A 25,856-nucleotide genomic window follows, 5' to 3' on the forward strand; every position below is an offset into this window, starting at 1 on the left:
AACGACATTTAGACCGATACCACGCGTGTTGTGTGTTTTTTATAACACCAAATTTTTTAAAGACACGATAATGCAATATATGACTGACAGGAGAGTCCAAAATATGACTGACAGGAGAGTGCAAAATATGACTGACAGGAGAGTCCAAAATATGACTGACAGGAGAGTGCAAAATATGACTGACAGAATAAGAGAATGATTTCCCAAATCTTGCTAACGATTTAACACACTCAAGTGTGCTTTGTTTGAAAAAAAAAGGGAGAAAGAAAAAGAACACTAAGAGATGGTTCCGTTAAATAGTCGTTTTTGTGCTCTAATGAGAGTCTGTTCCTTGAGCGGTACATTACAATAAGATGCTGCGTCTAATTACGAAATATTGTAATTTAGGCCCATTGGCATCAGTTCATTGCCAGTAACTTTTCATTACATCACATAAATTGTGGAAAGATTGTATGTCACAATCCACATAAAATAGTATAGTATAGTATTTATTTATTAATGTGACATATGATATAAATACATCAGCCGGCCTAATGGGCCTACAAGTCACCGTGCTTTGTACATATATCAGAAACAAAGAAAAAAAATATATATATATTAAGGTTGAAATATATGACTAAACAAACACTATAATTCATGGTATAGTCAACTCCTGAGCCCTAAATAGAACTGTCTGCCTTAGACTAAAACTGTTCTTTAAATAACATGCCAAGTCTTTAGGTTTATTTACAATTATGTGTACTAGCATTTTAATTGAATCTTCCCTGTCAACATGACGGCAGTCCAATATTTATGCATTTTACGTAGTTTTCTTCAGCCCTCATCTTTTATTTAAGATATTAAAATATCTGGCTGTATATTTACTGTGGCAGAAATAAATTAAAGTGATGAATTTCAGTTGTATTATCGTTGAAATTAAGACAATAGTGACTTTTCAAATTATGAATCTTTAGTTGCCTTGTTGAAAATTTACAAATAATTGATATGACATTTCTCGTAATAATGCCAAATAAAATGAGACGTGTTTTTTTAAGTGTGTGTAGTGATGATTTCTTTGATATTTTCTAGATTTTTGTTGTTATCATGAGTTAAATCGAGGTGTTACTTGCACGCTTACTTTAGTTTTGTTAGATAATTTCTTATGAAAAGAAGTTATCCGTTTCTGGATATTTTAGGATTTCATTTAGGATAATACAGATTGTTTGCCACAAAAAGAGTTATACGATTCAAATAACTCCCCGACCCCCCTAAAAAGACCAACGTCTTCAGCAGGATGAAGGTCGTTATTGTTTTCTATCAAAAAAACAATTCTTTACATTTATTACACAGATCTGCTTTAATATTTCAAGATTTTGATTTATTTTATAAGTGGTTTTGCTCAATGTCAGATTGAAAGCGGTTATGATATTTACGGACAAATATTTCAAATTGAAAAATATGTTGACCTTCTTTACCATTTTTACATTTTTGTTAAAAAATTTCTACAACTATTGTGTCAACATTTCACTAGATTTTTGAAGTTATATTATTGCAATTAATATTTCATCCTTTAATATAATTTTTCCTTCCCTTAAAAGTCCATCTCAGCGGTTAAAAATGACTGTTTTGCTCTGTCCACAATTTGATTATTACTTTACAAATAGTCATACTAGGGATTAAGAGTGGAAATTTTAACGTAACCAAGTTAGAAAACTGAATAATAGAAAATCACACCACAAAACACTTGATTTAAAAAACTGTCTCTGTCGCGAGTTTCACGGTATTTTGTGAACTGCATTTTACAAATATTTTCTGAACCCGAGTATCGCCTGCGTAAAATTGATGAATTCAAAAAGAAAATAATCTTGAAAATAAAAGTAGTAGAATTAACCAGTGACGGGTAATAAATGGACAAAAATATACCTCATCAAAAACGTTTTTTTCACGGTACCCTCTGCATTTACCTTTGCATTGAAATCATATATGCCCGACATTCAACAAAGGCGCAATGTATTCAACTTCCATCTCTGTCATTAGTTGCGCAACTTATATGACTCTTCTTAAAGCAATAATGAAAACGCCATAAAGAAGGGTATTTGAATAGAAGAGTAATGCGAAATCGAATAGCTTTTGCCGTTTCACGGCTTCTTCTGTACTTTCAATGCAACTAACGTTACAGAGAGATCAATACAGCGTCATCCCCGGAGATATGTTATTTCGAAACGGTAGGTTAAGCATCTTTCCTAAACACCAACCAAACCAACACATTACCTATGTTCAAGAATATTTTAATGTTTTCTTATACCATCAATTAAAACTACTCATTTTGAATAATCAAATCGAATTCTGAAAATAAGACTGTGGATTTTTTTTTTCAGAGTTTTAGAGAGGAAATCTTTGACCTGCATCATGTAATGTATTCGAGTTTTTAGCCCGGTCAATAAACATTTGTTAGGTTCGTGTAATCTTCTTGCGTCATGGGAGGTACTATTTTGTGAGGTTTGCCAGGCTTGGGTATATGATTACCAAGAAGAAGCAGAGTTATATACAGAATGAGTGGTTATTCCTGCGCCACCGCATCTGGTTATTTTGGCATGGAAATAATCAGAATAATCACCTTATTATTATCGCCACAGTTATACATGACACGTACAAAAACGTAATGATAAATAAATAGACCAATAAAATGAAATAAAATGAATGCATAATAGAATACATAATAGATTAATTCAAAGAATTAGAAAACGAAAAATAGATAGATGTCAAATAGTCCTATTGTTTAAAAAATGTAGTACGTTTTTTTTTTTGGGGGTGGGGGTGAAGGGTGCATACTTGTATCTTAAATACTAGGCGATGCCTATTACATGGTATTTTGTATGAGACTAAATACTTGCATTAAAATTGTGTGATAAGTAACTTTGTTAGATACTTCTCAGTTTTTCTACCCTGATACATGTAAAAAAATTTTTTGATGAAAAAGTAAGCAACTTCCTAAGCTCTGCCTACTGGTGCAAGGTCTGTTTACTGTAGGTTATTTCAGCCCCCCCTCCTCGCTCTTGCTCCCTCTCGTCCTCTCTCCTAAATCTCCTCCTCTCCCTCTTTATATATATAGAGACGATATATATATATATATATATATATATATATATATATATATATATATATATATATATATATATATATCGTCTCTTGGTAATTCAATTTTGAACGAAGACCAAAATTTGCCGGTATCAAACACATTTAATAACTCATTGAATTTTACTGAAAAACCAACCTCTACGCCTCCAAAGTAAGAACTGTTCTTTTTTCTTTTCAATTTTCTTTTGTTCTCTTGTTTCTATGCTCAAGTATACTGTGTTTGACAGTTTTTTTAAACGAAGAATAATATAACTAGAAAATGTGAAGATTTAAAATTTGTTATTCTTAAAATTCTTTATTCGATCTGAAAATGAAGAATTTGGTATTATTTTTATACGTCTGCCATAAGTATTAATCTACAATATCAAGGGAGAATTTGGGGGGAGGGAGGAGGGGCGACAACGCACCGTCTCACGTACGTGTGTATGTGAGTTTAAACTTAAATAAAATTACAAGACAGCCAGACGATCACCTGTCAAGGAACCTCTCCTTTTTCAGGCTTTCGGTTAAAAGACCCTTTTTTTCATAACCTCCATGTCAGATTGCTGCTTGCTTCCGCCACAAATATATCCAAATTCTACTCAAATCTGTAATTAATTGGAAAATAATTTGATTCTGGAAGAACGCTTAAGTTGCTGCTATGAGGAACTGCTGTCACGAAACACCGGCACGCTAGTTTTTCTTACTGAGTTATTTATTACTTTTTCAAATATTGCCTGAGGTAAACCAACGTGTATATCAAAATCATTTTCTTCGCTATGTTTAAAACCAGGTGCAATAGTCCGAATATTTATATGCTTGTTCTGTCTATATTATAGTCAACTGAGATGTTCAAAATTTGCATTAAAACGGCGATTTAAAATATCGCTGTATTTTTCTTAAAAACACATCTTAACGTATTTGAACAGCTACCTTTTATATTCTTAACGTTTGATGCTTTAAAATACAACTTATCCCACTTATGAACAGACTAGATCACCGACTGTTGCGCACCCAAACACACAATCAAAAGTCTCATCTAACGCATTTTTCAAAGGTAAATGCCAGTCAAAAACACTTCTGAAAAGGAATTTGATTACACTTACAATTTTTTCTTCTTATTGACTACGGCCAGATTTTCATATTGGTCCGAAGATTCTGCAAATTACAAACGTTTTTAGGAAAGTGCATCTTTGGTCCGAGGCCTTGATACTCTGAATTTTTCCTCTCATTTAGGTTTAATGTTTAAGAACATTGTAACCTTTTATTATCATGGGGTTTTTCCTGCACCTAATTATTCAATAATGGATCTAATTTTGTGCTGATTTAAAACAATGAAAACCCCTCGAAAATATAAAATATCGGCATTTATATTTTTTCATTGCAATGTATAAGCATAGGCAACTCAAAGCTTTAATCGTCAATTTAACTTCTTTCTATTTTGAGGTGAGATAGCAACCGGTATTGGGTGTGACCTGAACCCTGAACAAGATTTTATCACGAAAATTGGCAGAGTTGACTAGGAGTGTACAAGCTACAATCTCGTGCCGTCATTTTTGTTTAAATGTTTTTGTTGTGGGCCCCTAATTACAGTTTTTCATTTAATGAAGGCATTATTTTGCTTTATCAACGATAAAATCTGAACCAAGACTTTTAAGAAAAATCGCTGGCAGGGATTTGGATTACTAAATGGTGTCATTAAATCGGCTTTGAAACGGTGATCGTGGGTGCTCAGGTAAAATAGATATTTGAGAAACCGATTTTTCAGTTTTTACCCCAACATCGCAATTACGGCGTCACCCGTAAGATGACATATGTGTAAATGTTTATTTATTTCGTCACTGAACACTGAACATTTATTTATTACCAAAAATCATGTATGTAAGGCAGTAAATGAGGAGTTTTGGGCGAAGGGTGACCATATCCTTAAATGCCAAATAGTCCAAAACGTTCATACTCCGACATTTGGTTTCATTGTTCCGAAGGTCTTAAGTCTGGAAGCTTACATTGTTCAAAGGCATGAGAGTCGTGAAAGTCGCAGAAGGGGGGGGGGGGGGGGGGGGATATTGGAGAGGACCCCCCCTACTTTTTGCAATCCCGCGCAAGAACCAGGTGCTAGGGCAAAACCAAATCCGTACCCCATCGTTCTTTTTTCCTGAATGGCGCACGCCTCTTTTTCCCACCCCCTACGCGCCTGTGGTTGATGCTATAAAAACTTAGGGTACTGTCACACTTAGCGTATAGCACTAACGTATGAGAAAAATTTGGTCAAACGCAGACAAATAATTGGACTTCCGTCGTATACCTCCTGAGTACGCAGACAAATTTTGGAATAAGTTCTGATAAGCGGAGGAAGTTAGAACATTTTGAGCATGTTCCAAAACAATTTCATTCGTTCCTTTTCATAAGCTGGAAAAATGGTGATTTCATACGCTCAAACCTATAAGTATGAGGGACCGTCGTTATTGAGGTCGGAGGGGTCGGGGTGGAGAAGAAAATGCCAAAAAAATTCGAATTCACCCCTCTTCCGAATTGATTGAAAAATGCAGCCCCTCCACCCTCAATAAAAAATATAATTCCTATTCATTCATTAAAAGAAATAAAGTGCAATGTGCTTTAATAATTTATTAATTTATTTCTGAAGGATATTTCAAGCAAAAGTTTTATCATTTGAAATTGAAGTATTGCGTCTTTCCACTTTTTGGGCAGGATTTTTAAGTTAACGGAGTTGTTCGTAACATATAAAAATATAGCAGGCTAATATCTGAGGCAAAAGAAGCGAAAGAAGGAGCAAAAAAGTTGAGAAAGAAACTTAAAGGAAGACTTGAAAGAAATTTGTGAGCTTTTGACTGGCAAGAAGATGGACTTAGACATAACCACAAAGGCAATATTGAGGCCACTGTACAACAAACATGAACAGAGAAGCACTGTGTACAAAACTGAGGAAACGCTTTCATCTAGAGCCTCTTAAAGACCTAGTCCAACAAGGATATGTTTGTGAGTGTACTTCCTGAAGTTGAAGAGGCTATTCAGAAGTTGGAAGCACCACTTTATATGATTGCAGCGTCAAATAAAGCAGCGAAGGATAAACAGGTGATATTTTCTGTCCTTCTTTTAAAATGTGAGAAGGCGGCACAACCAGTAGAAACTGATGAGAGTTCTCATACACTGTAGTGAATCAATCAATGATTCAGAGTGATTCTGAATGACCCTATAACAGTGATGAGCACTGACACTTTGTTAAAAATTGTTTTGTTTTGCCCCAATAAAGAGGTCCAGTAGTTAATTACCTAAAAACATGGTATAAAAAGTATGTCAAAAACACTCTACTCATGTGGGTATTTTAATGAAAGATTTCATGTACAAATTTAATGCTTTTATAAAAACTTTTTAATGTAAACATTGCTGATTTTTCTCTTTAGGCACATCGTAAGAATGGGGTATAAAGCAGAGTTTAACGGTAGAAACTAAATACTATAGAATGAATTCCAGTTATTCTTATAAATGAAAACTAGTACCATGAAAAAAAGGCGAAATTAATCAGACAAGATATGATGATATTTTATGCATACAGGTATTCTAGTGAAAACAGAAGGAGAACAGAAAAGACGCTCTTTGTATAAACAATGGTGCATAAAAAATACAAGATGCATTAAAACGGGTCAAGCTCAAATATCCCATACTTAATTAAAATTTGGGTCCAAAATTTTGAACAGCTCAAAGCTTTTGTTCCGATTTCACGATCTCTCAAGAATTGCAAGAACTGACTGAGAATAAATAAGAATCAGTAAAAAGCTTAAATAATGTATTACGATTAAAGTAAGAACCCTGCGATTCATCAATTCCTGGCGGTTCGTGGAATTTGTAGCCGGTGTGGAATATGGGTATAGGGTTTATGATCTCAATGTTGCTCGTAACCCGCCCTCATACCGAGGCCGTTTTCCAGAAAGCAGCTAGGTTGCCCGGTCGACTGCATGTGTTTGAAGTAGCTGGTACGCGTCACCAGCGAGCCAATGCTTGGTCACTTACGTTTTTAGTTTTATTTTCTCTAGGGAGTGATTTAAGTGAACCAAATTATGCTTAGTGCAATATCTAAATACGTTCTGCCACAGGTTATTGGAAATGACTGATAGTAATTGAATGGGTTTAATTTTTTGCAGATATCAATTATTTCACGATTAAGATGTTGGTGTATCTGGTTTATAATATATGGTTTACAATACTTTTCTTCACACTTTTTGGTGGACAAGTTATTTTGTCTGTACATTTGTTATGACTATATAAGATAATCGTTGCTCTTCTTCTCCTTGATACTGTTATAGCTTCCGCTGAAAGTTTATTCTTGGCTACGTTAGTGTTTAGAGGTTATTGCAGAATGGTTGTTTGGTTGTATCGCTGTACAAATTTCAATCAACTAGTGATCTATATATACAGTTATAGACGTCATAGAGGAGTGCAATGGCTCGCCGGAGAAACTAGTCTAGATCGGTCCACAGATGTCGCTAGTGCAGGCCTCAGATTCCCGAGCGCAAATGCCAATATTAACGAGCCGCACCTCAGATTCACAAGCATAACGTAAAGTCAACGAGCACAAACTTTGGACCAACGCTAGGCCATGTCGATTTCGACTTTTTACAGGTCCCAATAAAGACCAAATAAGAATGCATCTAACAAGCAATTTAGACATTTAATATCAAAATATGTTTCACGTCTTTTTGTTAATTTTATTTTCAAAATATGAAATTGACGTGGTCATGTCGATTACATTTATTATTTTATTTTTTGGGAGGGGTATGCAGCAAAAACACAGGCGCAGACTCCTACCTTTGGAAAATGGTGGGTTGGCGTATAGTAATGCCCACTTTACACTTGGTGGCGTCCTTTCTGCGTCCCTTCTTACGATCAAAAATATGGTCAGGACGTTCAATGGTCACCAAAGCAATTAAATCGTGCCTCAGTGTAAACGCTTCTGCGCTTCTTGTGCGTCCATTGAACGACTGAATCTAGATTTTACCTGTAAAACTGCGAGCGTCCTGTACGTGCGTCCACTGAGCAACCTGCCTGCCTCCCCTGTGCAACCTACGGCGTCAAGTGCAATGTTTGAGCAACCATTGTGCATCCTTGTTGCGTTCTCTGTAATTTCATCGGCGATCAGTGGCCACCATTCTACGGTCTTTCTGCCTCCTGCTAGACCGATCAGCGTTGTTTGGGCGCCCTTCGATATATTCTGACTCTTTTATACTTTTTCATCAATTATAACACGGCCATCCAATTAAGAACATCTCCAGAAAATAATAAGGAATAATAAGAAATTATAAGGAATTTCGAACTTCGGTAAAGCAAGGTCTGCGTGGACTGATAATAAGCCAGATGATAATTGCTGTCCTTAAGTGAAAGATAGACAGGCGCTGAAAACGAAAAAGGCTGATTGGCACAACACAATGTTTGGGTGAGTTTTCAAGAGACGCATTCTGCAAAAACAGCGGCAATAACTGCATCTTGAAAAAAAAAAAAAAAAAAAAGCAAAATATTCGTTATGCAATAACCTCCAAAAATGGATCGGTTCAAGAATTTTTGAAAAAAAAATTGGAGGCTGGTATGAGACCACTAGTAGATGTTTCCCGCAGATATCCTGTCTCAGGTGAAAAATATCCTAGCACGGCACAGTTTGAGCGTAAAGAAGTAATGTTTTACGTTCCGACACTGGCCAATCATTGAGCATTCATTCTGCAACCAAAGTGCGTCCTTTCTACGACCACAGAGCAACTTGCGCGTCCTTTCTGCGACCACAACCAAGCTTGTGCGTCCCTTGAGCAACCAACCCCTACCGCGTTCTTTGTGCGATTGTTTTGACAATGCTCAAAACTTTGCGGCGACCATGGCGTTTTCGGCGATGCATGAACGATCTGTGTGCGATCTTAACCATCACCGTGCGTGTTCTGAGCGTCCAATGGCGACCTGCTGGGCTCCGTAACTCGAAAGCATCGCGTATTGCGAAGAGCGATATTACATTTGTAGAGGCTACGATGTATTATATGGGACAAGTATGGGCGAGTTATGGAATCGAGACGCTAGCGCTCGGTCGCAATGCGCGATGCTTTCGAGTTACGGGGCCAGGTCAGCTTCGAAGTCGCACAAAGGACGCCGTAGTTTAAACGATATCTGCGAGGATGACAAAAACGTTTTATTAAAATCAATCAATAAATAAATAAACCAAGCAATGAACTTTTGTTTCGTTTTGATCGTTCCGGACTGTTCTTGTACATCTTGGCATAATAACATGCATATGTCTCGGAACATTTTAAATAATCATTTTCAAGAAATTAATTTATTTTGTAGTCTCTTTCTTTCATATTCTTCCCTTTTATTGGGGGGTGGGGGAGGGGGTGGTCAGCATTCATTCAGATAAACAAACGACCATGTTATTAAAACAGGCCACGACCTACTGGTACTACCCGCACATCAATAATGTATTTGGAAACTGAAAATGTTTTAAGTAAGCTGGAAATAACACAACTGAAATGACGTACGCCCATCAGGTTTCAGGTACGTACCTTTTGAAATTATTCATTCTCCTTTTCGACATATTCAGTGGAAAAATTGTCTTGATTTTGGTTGCCGGTGCACATCGTTTTTTTCCAGCTTATTATCGTACCTAAATGTTTCATCTATGTGCCTCTTGAAAGAAATGCCCGATTGATCAATTTGGTAAATTTATATATGTTTTGCATAACTGACCTCTGTTTCATAACACATCCCATACATTGAACACCCTTTTCACATTTGGATTTATTTTGTACTTTCATTGACACTTAAGGGCCATTCAGAATGGATGATCCGAGTACTAACTGATCCGCCAACTAAATATGGCCTACTCCACTTCAAACGCTATGACGTTGATTCCCGATGGTCTCCCCGCCTCCAAACGCGCCATAAAACGGATTACATCGCACCTCCGAGGTTAAATTGGTAGGCCCTTGCAGTGATGGTGTGAGTTGAGACAGGGAAACTATCATGGAATTAGCAGCATCACTTTTAAATTGGGGTCGGCCATATTTAGCCGGTGGATCAGTTAGTACTCGGATCATGTATTGTAAATGGCTCCTAAGTCATTTTCTTGAATTCTGACCTGTTACAATACGGGTTATCTGATACTAACTGTTCCAGACTCTCAAAAGTTCTACCAAAAGAGCTTCATGGTGTTCTAAAGCGAACTAATTCAAGCGGGCACCAACTCACAAAGAACCTTTCTTTTAACCAAACAAAACTACTCAAATAATTAATGTAAAACAAAAAATATGGACTGATGTTTCAGATTGCGACAGGAGAAGCAACTGCAATAACACATTGCCTCTTGGATTTAACCATCTAATGTAATTCTCCAATCATATTTCTTACACACATTTTCTTCCTCATTTTGCCAAAGCTTTCTGAGTAAACAAAAATCTCCCACTGTACCACCAAGCATGCAAAACTTGTCTTTTATCTCAAATTTATTTCCTTTATAAGCCTACGATCCATTTCTACAATTTAAGTACTTCCTCCTATTTAAAAAAACATAACAGCATAACTATTTCCAAACTCTAACATGTGGGTTTAGGGCCCCCAAGGCTTATATGGCAAAAAAAAAAAAAAAAAAAAAAAAAAAAAAAAAAAAAAAAAAAAAAAAAACAGAAAGTCCCCTTAGAGTCATTTTTATCAGTAGATAGAATCTGGAGTAATTGAATTCCAGTTGAGGTAAGAGTGTGGTCTGCTGCAACCATTCCATCATCACGTTATCAGTGCACTCAGCTCCTGCAATGCAGTCTTTGTTCACCTCCAGCAATGAAACCCCTTGTCGAGGCCTGAATTTTCCATAATATTTCTCAATCAAAATTCTTCTAATATATTTTGCCTTTACCTGGAAACCAAAGAAAAGAATGAATAAGAACTTGAATAAAAATATTGCTAAAGTCATTATGATCAAAGAAAATATATCATTGTATAGAAAAGTCTTCAAATTTCATTTCTAAGCATTGAAAGAAAGTTATGAAGTGAATGAACTTCAGTCAAAATAAGCATCAACAGACATAAATGTTAATTCTGTTATGAAATAATATGAAGCAATTTTGAAAAAAAATTATCAAATGGCAATTCATCAATTAACAAAGTTAGTAAGATAATGGGCATCTGATCTGATTTTACAATGAAATATTGCATTGCTTTAGTTGTGACAACAATTCCACAGTTCACAACTCTGCACAACCCTGAAGTCAATTCATTTCAGTCTTTTTTGGCTACTAGTGATTTAAACACCACAATTACTAGATTGCTAAATTGGTCTCCATGACCAATAATTTCTACCACTAATACCAGGTCTGACTAAATGAGTGTGTGTGTGTGTGTGTGGGGGGGGGGGGGGGGGGGGGGGGGGGGGGGTTGAATTTTTCAGTCCATCAGATAAGTATACAGCTTATCCATTTGACAATAAATATGAGACTGATAATTACAAACAATACAAAACTCACTGGTTTGATAAGCATTGTTAAGCGGAACTTGAACATTTACTTCTCCCACTGACATACTGTGAAAACTGTTATTACGGCTGCTGGTTGTGGTCATTTCAGTTGACACTCGGTTTGGAACTGAAAACAGACGATATTGGAAAGAGATATCTATAAAAACTGTGCACAAAGACAACAACCAGAAAAACTGTTGAAAGCTAAGTAAAATAAGACAATGATGTGTGTGATACAGTGAAAAACACCATACCAAAGACAGACAGAAAACCAAAGACCCAGATGTAATTTATCTTGCATACATGTTAATTCATCCATGTGTCAGTCATGCAAGAAGGTGAATATCTGCCATCACGACAACAAGTTATGTTGAAATAATTTAATCCAAACAAAGATACTAGAGGCTATGAATATTATTTTAAGAGAAGACATTTTTTGATGCAATATTCTTTTATTGATCAGAGGACTACTGATTAAGAATGCATGTTCTACATCTGGCTGTACGTGGCTGTATGATGAAAATGTTTTACAACCTATCACTTTGACTTTCTCTTACCTTTTGAAGAAGAGTTGAATGTGGAGCTGTCTTTGGGTTTTGGACAGCAAGGCAAACTTCTCATCCACATCATACGAACATCATGCTTCAAGAAACAATGGAATATGAATACAAAGAGTCCTTGCAAGGAGTTGAAGATGGCAAACAAATAGTGGAATACTATGAACTTTGCACTGAAGGTAAAGAAGGCAAAAACCCAAGTCAACCCCAGCAAGGCCATGATGCCCAGGGCTCCTCGGACTTGAGACACCGAGGATGCCTTCTGGGTCTTGGTGATCTTTTTCTGCTGGACATGGCTCCGGACCTGATGAAAAACTAACCCAAACGCCACAAAATTTATGACCACTGTCACAGCCACTGGGGTTATCACAGTCACATACATGGGTATAACTGTAAGCCAGCAGCTGAAAGAAATGAAAAATAAAAATTAATTGTCCAATCTTCTAAATTACATTTACTCTTCAAATTAAACACTCTGAGTCAAACAAATGTTGACCTTTTGAGAAATAAAATGCTTCACCTTTTCTGCATTGTTTGCAAATGTCTTAAAACATTTATCCATTAGAAGATATTTTGGCAATTCTCTTTAAGTATTTAAATTCAATTTGCACTTTCATTTTTGTCTTTCGTAGACACTTCAATTTTGACTAATCGTATCCTTATGATATTTCTTTTTTTAACTTATTCTCCTCATATTGATTTCAAAACAAAATAATTACAAAGCCTCCTCATATCCTGTGTAGTAGTTGTAGTTGTCTATGTTGATGGCAAGTGTGATTGCTACTATCACCAGTGGAACACCTGAAGCATTTGAGAAAATCCTAAGTCATTGAACAGTAAGTGGGATGAATAGGTCAAAAGTTATTTCTTGCATGTGAACTTTTTGTCATTTTAATTAAGAGGTTCAGTGTTAGTTACTCTAGTTGGTAACTGAATACATTGTCTTTCCTGCTGTGCTAGTACATTTTAGCTCCTATTTCATAGCTATGGTTTCACTTAATTCTGAATACCTTCCTGAAAAAAAATTATTTGCCATCAAGGCCAATTTTTTTCTGGGGAATTTTTCAAAATAGATTTGAACATGAGAACAACTAGGAACTGTAAATAACATGATAAATCAGAAAATGTTTTTTAAAAATCCCAATCAATTGTCAAGTTGGAGAGTTTCTGGCATTATTACATCACTGAACATTCTACAGACAAAGTAGTTACACTATTTACCCCAGCCAACTATGGCAAACTTGAGCAGAAGCTTCCTGTAGTAAGTCTGGAAAACTTTCACCAGAGCCAAGTACATGTAGAAAGCTTCTATCAACATCCACATCAGAGTTGCCAGCAAGAAGTAGTGGAGCAATATGGCAACAGTCTGGCAAGCATAAAAGAAATATGATTGAGAAAATGCTCTTCAGTTGGAATCTGGTTATGGGAAGGGTGGGCCCCTCCCTGTTTATCTATTGGATGCATTGAGAAGTAAAGAAAAACACACAATGACACTATGAATCTGTTAGTAGGTAAGAAGATACATGTAAAATATTACTTTTATTTTGCTTTGGAGACAAGTACATAACATGAAATTAAATTACAAAAGAACACATAACTCATCTCATCACCAACTGACCAATGACAAAGGACACACAGATGAGAAAAGTGCTGGCACAAACTTCCCTTTTATTTTTTAGGGTTAATATATATATATATATATATAATTTCATCCATGGAAAAGGTTGTTTAAATTTTGCACAAAAGCATTAAAAATATATCATAGTAATAAGAAATGCAAGCATATACTTGCCTTATAAACAGATTTAACATTTACCAACACTACCCACAGATCTTTTAGCACTAACGCCCTTATAATCAACCCTCTATCAGGGCGACAGATTGATTTTTCACAAGATATTCACAGATATGTCTTTAGATAAATAGACAGTCATTTCATTCTCTGCCACCCTGTGATGAAATCTCAAGGATGATTACATGGCTGGTAATTGTTTGCATAACTGCTCAGGCAATGCCACTTAACAGGCCCAAGCCAAGTCCCTTTGACAACAATCAAGACAGTTAATTGTTCTGTTTTTTATCACTTGCTCTTTTGTGACAGATAAAAATAGCCTCTTATGAATAGCATGTTACTTCAGATTGAAGTTAATTGAAGAATCTCCTGTAGTAGCTCCCTACAGTTTGGATACAATGCCATCTGCACGTGCACAGATTTAATTGCTTCCATCTGGCCAAAAGTCACAGGGTGGCTTTTTCAAGATTTCCCTATAATATTTGCCACCTTGGTAAAGGTAATTATTAACCACATAACCCACAAATTACGTAACCTTGTCTGGAAAAATCATTGGTCTGGTTGCGTGCCAGTTGTTTTAATTTTAGACATTATAGCAAATATCTACAAGATAACTGTGACACAAAGGCACCCGAAATACATATTAACATGTAAAACCATACCATACCTTGCACACAAAAAGATTCCTCAGGTCTTGTGTTCCAGTTACATAAACAACATTTAAACCCAGCAAAGCAAAACACAACTGGATCAAGATCTTGGAAGGAGTGTCTTTGCGCAACTTCCTAGAAAATACATTGTGTTACACATATTCATGTCAAAAACATGCAATCAAGCATTCTACAAATAATTGAGATAAAGGCATACAATGAGTGTAGGATCTTTCTAGAGCAATTATAATAATAATAAAAGGAGATAATTTTTTGGTTTTTTCAGTATCACCAAGTATGGGGAAATTGTCATTTACCCCAGGAAAATAAAATTTGTGGCCAAAATGAACGGTTTTTATCCCTTTAACAAATTACGTCAAACTTGTTACGCATCACAGATATGTTAAAACCAAGCAATAATGATAAATAACTACACAAAACAATTACATGTATGCCAGGTAGGAGATGATTGTCAACAACAGACCCAAAACGCTGAGACCACAGCCCACATAAGTGACAATCATCAGAATTCTCCTGTTTAGTGGATCAATTGCTGAACCCGAGCCAAAAACATCCTGCAATCAGACATAAAATGATTACTGAAGATTATTTCCCGCATTATCACACAAAGAAGCTTATACCAACTAATCACCATGAGAAAATTGAAGTTAATCAAGCTTTATTACCTATGTCAAGGTACTATCAGATCACATATTGCATGTAGATTTCTATAACATGAAAGACAAAATAGAGCACGCAAAACAATTGTGCAACTTTAAAGCCAGAGGTGAAGGACTCGGCACTTAATTTCTGACAAGCTGACCAGCACTATATGTTTTCAGGTTTTTCAATCAAGATGGATGCAAAATAAAAGCTCTACAATGATTTAAACACATTAACACACAGAAAGTCAGAACTCTTTGAATATATGGCTGATCATACCACCTTTATTTAAAGTTACATATGAAGTCAAATCTTTGCTTTTAACCCCAACCAAATGCCACCATATAGTTTCAAACAGCATGCTTCCCCCAAAACCGCATATGAACAGATATTTTGTTTTCTTTCTGTGTTATGTATAATCCTCAGTTGTTTCCACCAATGCACATTTGAATACTTACTGGTATGCCATTTCATGCATCATACAATACTACGTACCAGTACTAAAAGGACTTTAACAAAATGGATAATAGGACACTTTACAACCAGAATTTTTAAGAAGGTGCAGTTTTTTTAAGCTTTTTTGGCTTACAGTGATAAATTTGGTTTATCCTTTGGCATGACAACTTTATTTGAGTCATATAGGAAACTTTTATAGGGAATATATGCACATTCATATATAACTAAGGGCTCATTCCCAATGAAATTATTGGTTTATGTAGATTGATCCAACTCTGAAGGGAGTCTCGCTGAGTGTACGTAATCAGATTCAATGAATGACAAGCCTCCTCTTGGCCATGAGTAGAATACAGAAAAAGGTGATTATATGAGTACATTAAAAGCAAGAGGAGGCGTGTTAATATTTTAATCTGATTGCATTCAGCAAGAGACCCTGCAGAGATCAATCTATGTAGAAAATTCATTTCTTTGGGAATGAGCCCTGAAAACTAAAACTTTTACCAATAGGTGAGGGTTTTAAAATTAAAAAAAAAATCCCAGCAACAATCTGTATAATAATAATAATAATAATAATAATAATAATAATAATAATAATAATAATAATAATAATAATAAACTTGATTCACAAAACAACAATCTAAACTTAAATTGACATATGTCCACAACCTGACAATAAACTGACAAAAAACTAAATGTAAATTCAGACCCAGCTATATTGTTTTGCTGAACTTGGACCTGCAGTTTTATGAAATACATTATATGTACTTAAATAAAAAAAGGTAACTCTATTACCTTTCTCAATTAAGATAATATGAATCAGCTAAATCTCAATCCGATGAAATAAATATCACACAGGATTGAAACTGGTGGGGTTCACTGGCACTTACCACCAGCAAAGCAAAATTAGTGAGATGGTCACAATGGCAGACCGTCCTGTTTCCTGGCTGGTCACCTGCCAGTCTACAGCCACGCCCTGACCATCCTCCTTGACCACTGTTGGCAGAGAAGTCCCAGAATACACACTGGGAGTTGTTGACTGTCTGGAATGGAATGAATGACATGGCTTTTGTTGAGGAACCTCACTTAGAAAGTGTAATATAAAAAAATAGATAAAAATACAGAAAAAAACTAATAAAAATACAATACAGCCCTTCTTCAAAAATTGCATAATCTCAAATGCATATTAAACTTGACAAACAGAATGGTGTAAACCCTTACAGAAATGATTCAGTAAATTTTAAAAGAAATGTGACTTGTTTCATCCTAACAATTTATATCTTTTATCTGTACCAAAAACCAAAGTGACTTATTTTATATAAATAACAAATAAATGAATAAATATAATCACTTCTTTTTCTCTCTCCAGATGTTTGAATGATATAGTGACTGGGTCAGCAAGGTTCTGGACGGTCAGTCCGACCACACTGCCTGCTATGATGTGACCATTAATGTCCACATACGGGTAAACACTGGTGTTGGTCTTCACAGAGCCAGGACTGTTGCTAACAGAGGCCAGTACCTGGAATACAAGAACAAGAGAATGTATTTCATTCCTGATGGGATTGATCCAATAGTTTCTCATAAAAATTCAATGCCACACTTATTCTAATAGGTTTTTATATGTGGTTACTCGGTAAAAAAATAATTTCAAAGGTGAACCTAACTCATTTTTTTTTCAAGTAATATTAAACAAGGCATCTTGACAATATGGTATGAATTAGTATGCCTTGCTTTGTTGGCCAGGAGCTTGGCATGTATTTTTTCAATGTTGAAAATTGATTTTCTGTACTTAAATGGTGAAAATCTGTCCCCCATCCTCAGACTTGCTATGATGCATAATCAGTTAGGATCCGTTCACATGAAAAATCTATCTTCTAAAAATCTATTTGTGGTATCTTGTGATCATGGTCTGTGCCCTGAATACCCTGCGGTGTAATTACTGGCAGCGCTGAGAATTAATTACAGCTTTGGAAGTAACTGGCTCGCGCTGCCTGTAATTACGTCGCGGGGTATTCAGGGCACAGACCGTGATCACAAGATACCACAAATAGATTTTTAGATTTTTAAAAAATAGATTTTTCATGTGAACGGAGCCGTAAACTTTGAGAGCCCTAGGTAAAGCTACTGCAAAGTAATGTTGAACAAAACAGGCCAAAGAAATTGTCTGTATGTCTTATGCCCAATGAAGCTAGTTACTGTTGAAAAAACTTGATAGGGTTGTTCAATCTAAACTAGAGGATCAGAGAGGTGAAACTGCCTGCGGGTGTTATACCACCAGCTGGATAAAGGGAATTCATATGGAAAAAAAAAAAAAAGGGATATCATCTCCAGTGTTGTGATTGACAAGCTCTACCAAATGCAATAAACAAGAGTTCTTAATTTTTTGTAGAAAATTACAATTGATAACAAAATTGTGGGAAAAAGCAGAAGGTTAAATACAAGGTACATTGCAGTAAGATTGTGAAAAACAGACATCTCATCTATAGTACTATGGGTGTATCTCTGCCAGTTTTGGAGATATAAGGGACGGAAAATTTGCAAAGTTGAAATAAAGGTCAAAGGTCAAATCCAAGAGCATATTTGGAATTTCCACAGTTTGGGAGATATTTAACATTTAATTTTCTTAAATTTGGACAAGTGTACTGACAGAGCCCAAAATGTAAGTATACTGAGTTGAGATTATGTGTGACCTAAATTCAAGAGATGGGGACACAGGCCCTTGTAGTCTAGGACACGAAGCGGTGATGGTGACATGGCAGAAAATATGGCAGATAAAATGGGTTGGATCCAAAACCTATGCTGGCGGTACAATTGAAACACATTTGTTATAATGTAATTACCTTAAAAAAAGTATTTTGTTGGTAGACCACAAAGTGGACTCTGGAAGCACTGGCTTGCTGAGTGACATTCAGTCCTATGAATAATGTCCTTGGCAGACGTATGCCAACATCAGCCACATCTGGGACAGGTTCATTCTCAGACCCCACCAGTCTAACCTAGGTGACAAAAAACTTCTTTAACTAATTAGAAATTTGTACCATTATAACTGTTAAAAAGGGTTCAGTTTTAACTGAATTGAATTTATTTTAGTTATTTGTTAAGTCAAACAACCTCTCTGTTGGAGATATAAAACATCACATTTAAGTTCATATTCATATTTCACTTACAACATTCTCATTAGTGTTTCTTCCACTCGATACAGAGTCAAATCCTAAACCACTGAATTCTGGGTCTGATGCATTTGCTGAGACAACTGACACTGCTAAATTTGGGGCCACAATGGTCAGATTCGTTCCCGAAATATCAACTTTTTCAGCAAAAGTATCAATACCCCGTAGTATCCTGCAATATTGAAAGGGGGCTAACATAATAAATAAAGAAAATTTAATTATTTGAAGGCTGAAGTTTAGCAGCTGTGTTAGCATGGGCAAATTGGTTTAAAGAACATGGGAAAAATTTTTTAAACATCTTTTGAACAAGGCAGCAAAGCTGTCAAATTTACATAAACAAAGCAGAAAAAAAAGGATGGATAAAAAAGGTTATTTTGTCAATTTTAAAGCAATATTACATAATGCTTAACATCATTATCACTACCAAATTTTAATTACATTGAAAATGCCCATGTGAAAAATTGAAAAAAAATTATAACAAATAAAACAAAATGCTGATAGTGCACAAAAAATAAGGTTTTCTTTATTTTTGATGCAATATTATAATGTTCAACAACATAATCAACACCTATTTTTCACCATATGACATGAATATATAGGAAATGTAAATAGCATTGGGCTTCAGACCAATGGGATTTAGAGTCAAACATTCAAAACGCCAAAATATAAAAATGAAATTTCACTAAAAACTACATTAATTACAAGAAAAACTAGAGGATCAGAGAGGCGATACCACCAGCTGGAGTAAGTGCATTTCTAAGGAAAACAAACAATTAAACAAACAAAAAAAAAAAAATAAAAATAAATAAAATAAAAAAATAAAAAATAATAATAAATAAATAAATAATGGGGCACCACCACTGTGTTGTGCTTGTTAAGCTCTACAAAATGTAGTACACTACAGGATCAGAGAGGTGATACAGCCTCCGGGTATTGTACCACCAGCTGGAGTAAGTGCATTCGTATGGAAAACCAAAAAAAGGGACACCATCTCCAGTGTTGTGCTTGACAAGCTCTACAAAATGCAGTTAACAAGAGTCCTCAATATTTTTTATTGAAAATTACCATTTAAAACAAAATCACTGGGAAAAGTAAAAGTTTAAATCCAAAAAAATTGTGAAGTGTGGTTCATGGCCAAAGTTTGGTCAAAGGTCAATTTCAAGATCACAATTAGATGCTAGTAGATCTTCCTATTCAAGATCAATAGTAACTATGAACATATCTCTGCCAGTTTTGGAGATATAAGGGATAGAAAAGTTGCAAAGTTCAGTTCATGATGAAAAATAAGGCAAAGGTCAATTTCAAGGTCACATTTAGATTTTGGAAAAATAGCCTGATCAAGCCAATTTCAAACCTGGACCTGCATTTAACAAATGTTCATGACTTCTACAAATTTGAGGACAAAAGGTCAAATGGTTTTATTTCCACTCGTGTTATCTCCAAAAGTGCACAGCCACAGCAACAATGCCAACAGATGTAGATGAGGGCCATGTGTACAGACATGATATGTCTGTGCATAAAAGATGAGGCATATGATCAGTCAATTTTGGTTGAATTTAGTAAGAAAGTGGTGTAAAGAGAATTGCACTGCAACAGATAAACATGTTAATTAGAAATGTCAGATGAGCCTTTATTATACTGGCCATTTAAATCAAATGGTAAAACTGTATCTAGTTCAAAATATCTTTTATAAAATTGAGTTTAGAAAAATCAAATTGATGTAGATGTAGGAGGAGGGTCACAGAACATTCACATAATCTTTTCCTTTGACTTCACAACTATAGTTTTTATTCAACTAGTCTAAGAAATAACTTCACTTTTTTGCTACTAAAAATTCCTTAAATTGATGCTAAATGAATTTCATTGTTTGTGCGGTTTCTTATTGCTATAATAAGAAAGAATTGTCAGTCAATTAATAGCCTGGGATGAAAATCTATATACCTGGCACTTAGCTAAATCAGATATGCAAAGTGTTGCAAAGAGGCCAAAATAATGATTAGCCAAAAAGATGCTCTGAAAAACCTACAACCCCACAAACTGAAATATGTGAACTAGTTGTTTGGAAATTACATATTAATGCAAATTTTCCAGGTCTAATCATTACGGAAATGTTATTACTCAACATTACTCAATGGTATCTACTAAATTACATCATTTCTTTTATTAGAGGGATAATAAAAGCAATCGTCATGGGGAGACATTTACATTTAATTCTCCACTCAGCTTGTCTTCCTTCTCAATATAATCCTGCTCTTTCTAATTTTATCACACATCAATCTACCATTGCCCACATTGCTATACACACACGAGGAAAACAAGTCACCTGTGGTGCTACAATACAAATATATTTTACAGAGAAATATAATGAAAGAGAAATGAGAATTCTGTACAGTTTAATGAATATAAGTGCATTACAAATAACGTTTGTGGGATGTGCATGTGGTCACTAACATCCTTACCTCCCCACCAGAATGTGTAAACATTTCACAAAAAAAAAAAAAAAAAAAAAAAAAAACAGCATAACTTTGTGAAGAAATGTCTTATTAAGTCAATTACAAATTATCAATGCTTCTATAAATTTGAGGATATAAAAGGTTTAATGGTTTTTCACTTGTTTTCTCTCCTAAAGTGCACAGCAACAGCAACAATGCCGACAGATACAGGTGATGACCATGTGTACAGACATGATGTGTCTATACATAAAAAGTTAATATGTGGCACATGATCAGTCAATTTTGATTGACTTTATAAGAAAGTGGTGTAAAGAGAATTACATTGCAACAGATAAACACGTTAATTAGAAATGCCAAACTGTGGAGATGAGCCTTGATTATACTATCCATTTAAAATCAAACGGTATAACTGCATCCAGTTCAAAACATTTATTCTTTTATAAAATTGAATGTATATAAATTTAATTGATGTAGATGCAAGAGGAGGATCACAGAACATTCATATAATCTTATCCTTTGTTTGCATATATATATATAACTATAGCTTTTATTCAACTAGTAATAATTTCACTCTCTTGCTACTAGAAAATTCCTTGATGCTAAATGAGTTTTGTTGTTTGTGCGGTTTTTTTATTGCTATAATAAGAAAGAATTGTTAGTCAATTAAATAGCCTGGGATGCAAATCTATATATCTGACACTAAGCTGGATCTGATATGCAAAAGGTTACAGAGGCCACAATACTGATTAAGCCAAAAGATGATCTGAAAAACTCATTCAATTGTATCTATTACATTACATCATTTCTTTTATTAGAGGGATAATAAAAGTGACTGCCACGAGGGTGACATACACATTCAATTCTCCACTTAGCATGTCTTCCTTCTCAATATAATCTTGCCATTTCCAATTTATCATGCAATAATCTACCATTGCCCACATTGCGATGCATACACCAGGAAAACAAGAACTTACCAGATATAATTTCATGACTATTTAAAATGTGTTCATGGATGCATGCAAAAGCATCATCATGCAATGTCAGCTTGTGAAGGCCAGCAGTCAAATCCATTAGCGGACATTGCCTCTGACAGTTGCTCCGTGAAACTCGGGATATTGCAATGAAGTGAAAAATTTTTTTATATGACCATTTTAACATAAAACATCACGAAATGTACATATCTCATATGGGATGTAAACCTTTCCCTCTGAAGCGATTATGTGACTTTCTGGGTTGGAAGGTTAGGATGTTAGTGGCCACGTACACATCACACAAGCCTAATTTGTAATATACTTATATTCATTAAACTGTGCTTTAATCATATTTCTTAGTAAGATATATTCGTATTATAGCAGCACTTCTTCCAATGGCATTACTCATTGTGTGCATTCGCAACTATTATAAAGGTCCATTGAGAATGAGTTTGGTTGCAATAGCTAATGCATACTAACTCTACGTTTGAGGGATGAAAAATAACATATGGCTTTTAATAGATTAGAAAGTCTGTTTCTCTGATTTTTTTCTTTTTGCTGCACTTGCGTACACATTTCATTTGAAAAACAGCTCAACTCGCAAATGTGTCCATATTCTGTGATGATCTGGTGCAAAAGATGTTGGTCATTATGTTAGTACCATTGTACCTCCTAACAATGACACTTAAGATGAGAATGATACAGTTAATGATTATATTTACTAAAATGTATTTAGTAAGCAATATCTGGAAAAGAAATGAAAAACTAAAATGATAACTCTTGAAAATATACCTTGCAATAAGTAAAGCAATTAAGAATATGACAAACTTATTATTGATTTGACTTAAGCATCTATAATAAAGCCTATAACGTACTGAGAGGACCTTCATAAAATCTAAGAATGTCTAAGAATACTCTAGCCATCTTATTACCTGTTCACTGACTGGCTGTTTGTTTCTGACTTCAGCAAAGAGTCTTGGCCACTCCCCAACAAATTACTTTGGGTGTGCACGACATCATGTGCAACACGTGCTACGTGTGTTGAATTTAATGCTAGAATGCGGTCCAACAGACCTGTGGCTATTTCCACCTCTCCCTCTGATAATTCTTCACTGGATGTTGCATTACGTAATGATCCTGATATCTCCTCAACATTATCTAAAAATATCAATTCATTTCAACCATTTTAATTAAATTGAATTAAGTTTGTGTATTGGTAGCCAACAAACTGAGGATTAGGAGCACTCCCAATATAATCATAATGAAAAAGAATAAAACCTGAAGATACTTAAATATTTCTTCAAATAAAATCAAAAGTTATGGATGGATTTTGATGAAATTTTCAAGCAGAATACATAAAAAAAAAATCATTTTTTGGGAAACATGAAACAATGTCCTATGGTAATTCTGTAAGTTATACTATATGAATCTATACGGTAGCATTGAGTTGGGTTTTGTGGCATGTAAGTTTCTCTTTTGGCTTAAAAATGTTTAAAGGGATAATAACTCTTCATATGAGATCTATATTTCACAATAAAAACATTGTTAACAACTCATAAAAATATAACATATTCTGTTTTACCACAAAAACGGCAGTTATAGCTATTATTCTGATATCTGAGCTTGTCATTGGACCACATGACCTCCATAGATGGCTATACTCTATAAAAATCTCTTAAGAGATTATTACAAAAAACAAACTTTTTAGAAAAAAAAAAAACAGGGACTAACTTTGAATGTAGAAATGGATTCATTAACCATTGATAAGTATGGGAAAATTGTTTACTCCAGGAAAATTAATTTTTTGGCCAAAACGAACAGTTATTATCCCTCTAAATATTGCCAGTTGGTGTATGATAACTGAGTTTTTAAGACAAATCCCCCCTGCATGAGGAAATAATCTGATTATCATAATCCTAACCAGCATATCTTATCCAATCACAGTCTACATGCAGCCACTAAAAGCAAGCACTCTCGTCTATTACAGCTAATCTCGACAAGAAGTAAGATGTCTCTGATCACTAACAATCCTCAATCATTGTGCACATTCTGGTTTTATGCTTCAATTTAGCAGATATATAGGTAAGATAATACTTGCTTTCCATCCCTGTTTCCTCCCCATAATCTCCTCTTGCTTACAGTAAACCTATTCTGTACTCATAAAAGTTTATTTTCTTTGTAATAATATGTTATATTATTGCTTTTATTGGGTAATCTAGTAGTGCAAGCCTCTTTAATGAACATTTGATCAGATCAGCCATCTTGACGTGCACCACCACCCATTCAATTTTTATAATAGGATATTATGCAACTTTTAGCTAAAACCAAAAAAATTTGCCCATCATTTTCCATGAAAATAATAAATAAAAATAAAAAACACATACCTTGGTCCACTTTTGTATCATTCAGATCAAGGAGTACTTTTCTTTGAGCTGTCATGCAGTTGTCATGGTTCGGGGGCAGCCAGTATACAATTCCTGTTGGAATGTCTAATGTGCTAGGAGGAAAGACAAACTGCTCTAACATTTACAACAATGATGAGACTAAACTCAGTCTAAAGTTTCTAACAATCATCACATATATTCATGAATACTTTTGGAAAGTCATCATTAAAGGGATAACAACTGTTCGTTTTGGCCAAAAAATGGATTTTCCTGGGGTATTAGACAATTTTCCAATGGTTAATGAATCCATTCAGACATTAAAAGTTAGTCCAGTTTTTTTTCTCTAAAAAGTTTTTTTAGAGAGGTATAGCCACTATGAGAGCCCACATGGTCAGATGACAAGCACAGATTCCAGTATAACCACTGTTTAGTTGGTAATTTAAAAATGGAATTTATTGTTTTTCTATGAGTTCTTTTTTACAAATTGTTAAATTGTGAAATATTAATCTGATATCAACAGTTGTTGTTTTAATTCAAAACCATGCTGGATGCTACTTTATACATATACCTGTACTCACCACTGTCTTACAGCAGTAGCAGGAAGATTTCCTAGATTGTATCTGCAGGGCAAGGAAAAAGATCTTGTGATAGTTGTCAAGTTGATCCATCTGTCTTGCCAAGTATAATTTCCTTTGTTGCTGCTATCAATACTATGTAAACATACACCTTCAAATAGGAATATCAACATATCAAAATAATTAATAACAATGATAATAACTTACAAATTTTAAATAAAGAAGGAAAAGACAGCTACACTGCTTTCAAGCAATTGTACTTTATGGTTTAATATATAATTTAGCAAAAGGAATACATTACTGAAATATTTAAGATGTAACGTACCCAAAGAACCATCTTTAAAATACATTCCATTCAAAGCAACATCCATAAATTGATTGTTTTTCTTTGCTGTACTGATTGCATTAGAAATGTTCATTCTGGTGACAGACTCATTTGAAATACTGCTGACAGTGGTACGAATCCTAACATATGACACAGTGCCATTGAAGCCAACAACAGGGCTGCAAAATAAAAAAAAATTACAAATCAAACATCACTGGAATATAACAGTGGCATCGCAGGCTCATTGCAGATAATTATTATCTTAGG

At 34.9% G+C, this 25,856-nt stretch overlaps 1 protein-coding gene across 3 annotated transcripts in view; it reads right to left on the reverse strand.

The window, feature by feature from the left end:
* Positions 1-9,867: 9,867 nt before the first annotated feature.
* Positions 9,868-25,856, reverse strand: part of LOC106151053 (adhesion G protein-coupled receptor G6) — a 42,698-nt gene continuing 26,709 nt past the window's right edge. For all 3 annotated transcript variants that reach the window (XM_013524131.2, XM_013524132.2, XM_087006595.1), the window contains 15 exons: positions 25,590-25,768; positions 25,268-25,415; positions 24,690-24,802; positions 23,238-23,463; positions 18,879-19,053; positions 18,552-18,707; positions 17,060-17,230; positions 16,599-16,751; positions 15,040-15,167; positions 14,610-14,727; positions 13,372-13,516; positions 12,870-12,951; positions 12,151-12,554; positions 11,604-11,720; positions 9,868-10,996 (listed from right to left, as the gene is read on the reverse strand). In XM_013524131.2, coding sequence (XP_013379585.2) covers positions 10,977-10,996; positions 11,604-11,720; positions 12,151-12,554; positions 12,870-12,951; positions 13,372-13,516; positions 14,610-14,727; positions 15,040-15,167; positions 16,599-16,751; positions 17,060-17,230; positions 18,552-18,707; positions 18,879-19,053; positions 23,238-23,463; positions 24,690-24,802; positions 25,268-25,415; positions 25,590-25,768 — 2,335 coding nt within the window. In that variant the 3' untranslated portion in view covers positions 9,868-10,976. The remainder of the gene's footprint in view (positions 10,997-11,603; positions 11,721-12,150; positions 12,555-12,869; positions 12,952-13,371; positions 13,517-14,609; positions 14,728-15,039; positions 15,168-16,598; positions 16,752-17,059; positions 17,231-18,551; positions 18,708-18,878; positions 19,054-23,237; positions 23,464-24,689; positions 24,803-25,267; positions 25,416-25,589; positions 25,769-25,856) is intronic.

The sequence above is a fragment of the Lingula anatina genome, chromosome 1, assembly GCF_051362555.1.
Source record: "Lingula anatina isolate TDL-2025a chromosome 1, LinAna3.0, whole genome shotgun sequence".
NCBI lineage: Eukaryota > Metazoa > Brachiopoda > Lingulata > Lingulida > Lingulidae > Lingula > Lingula anatina.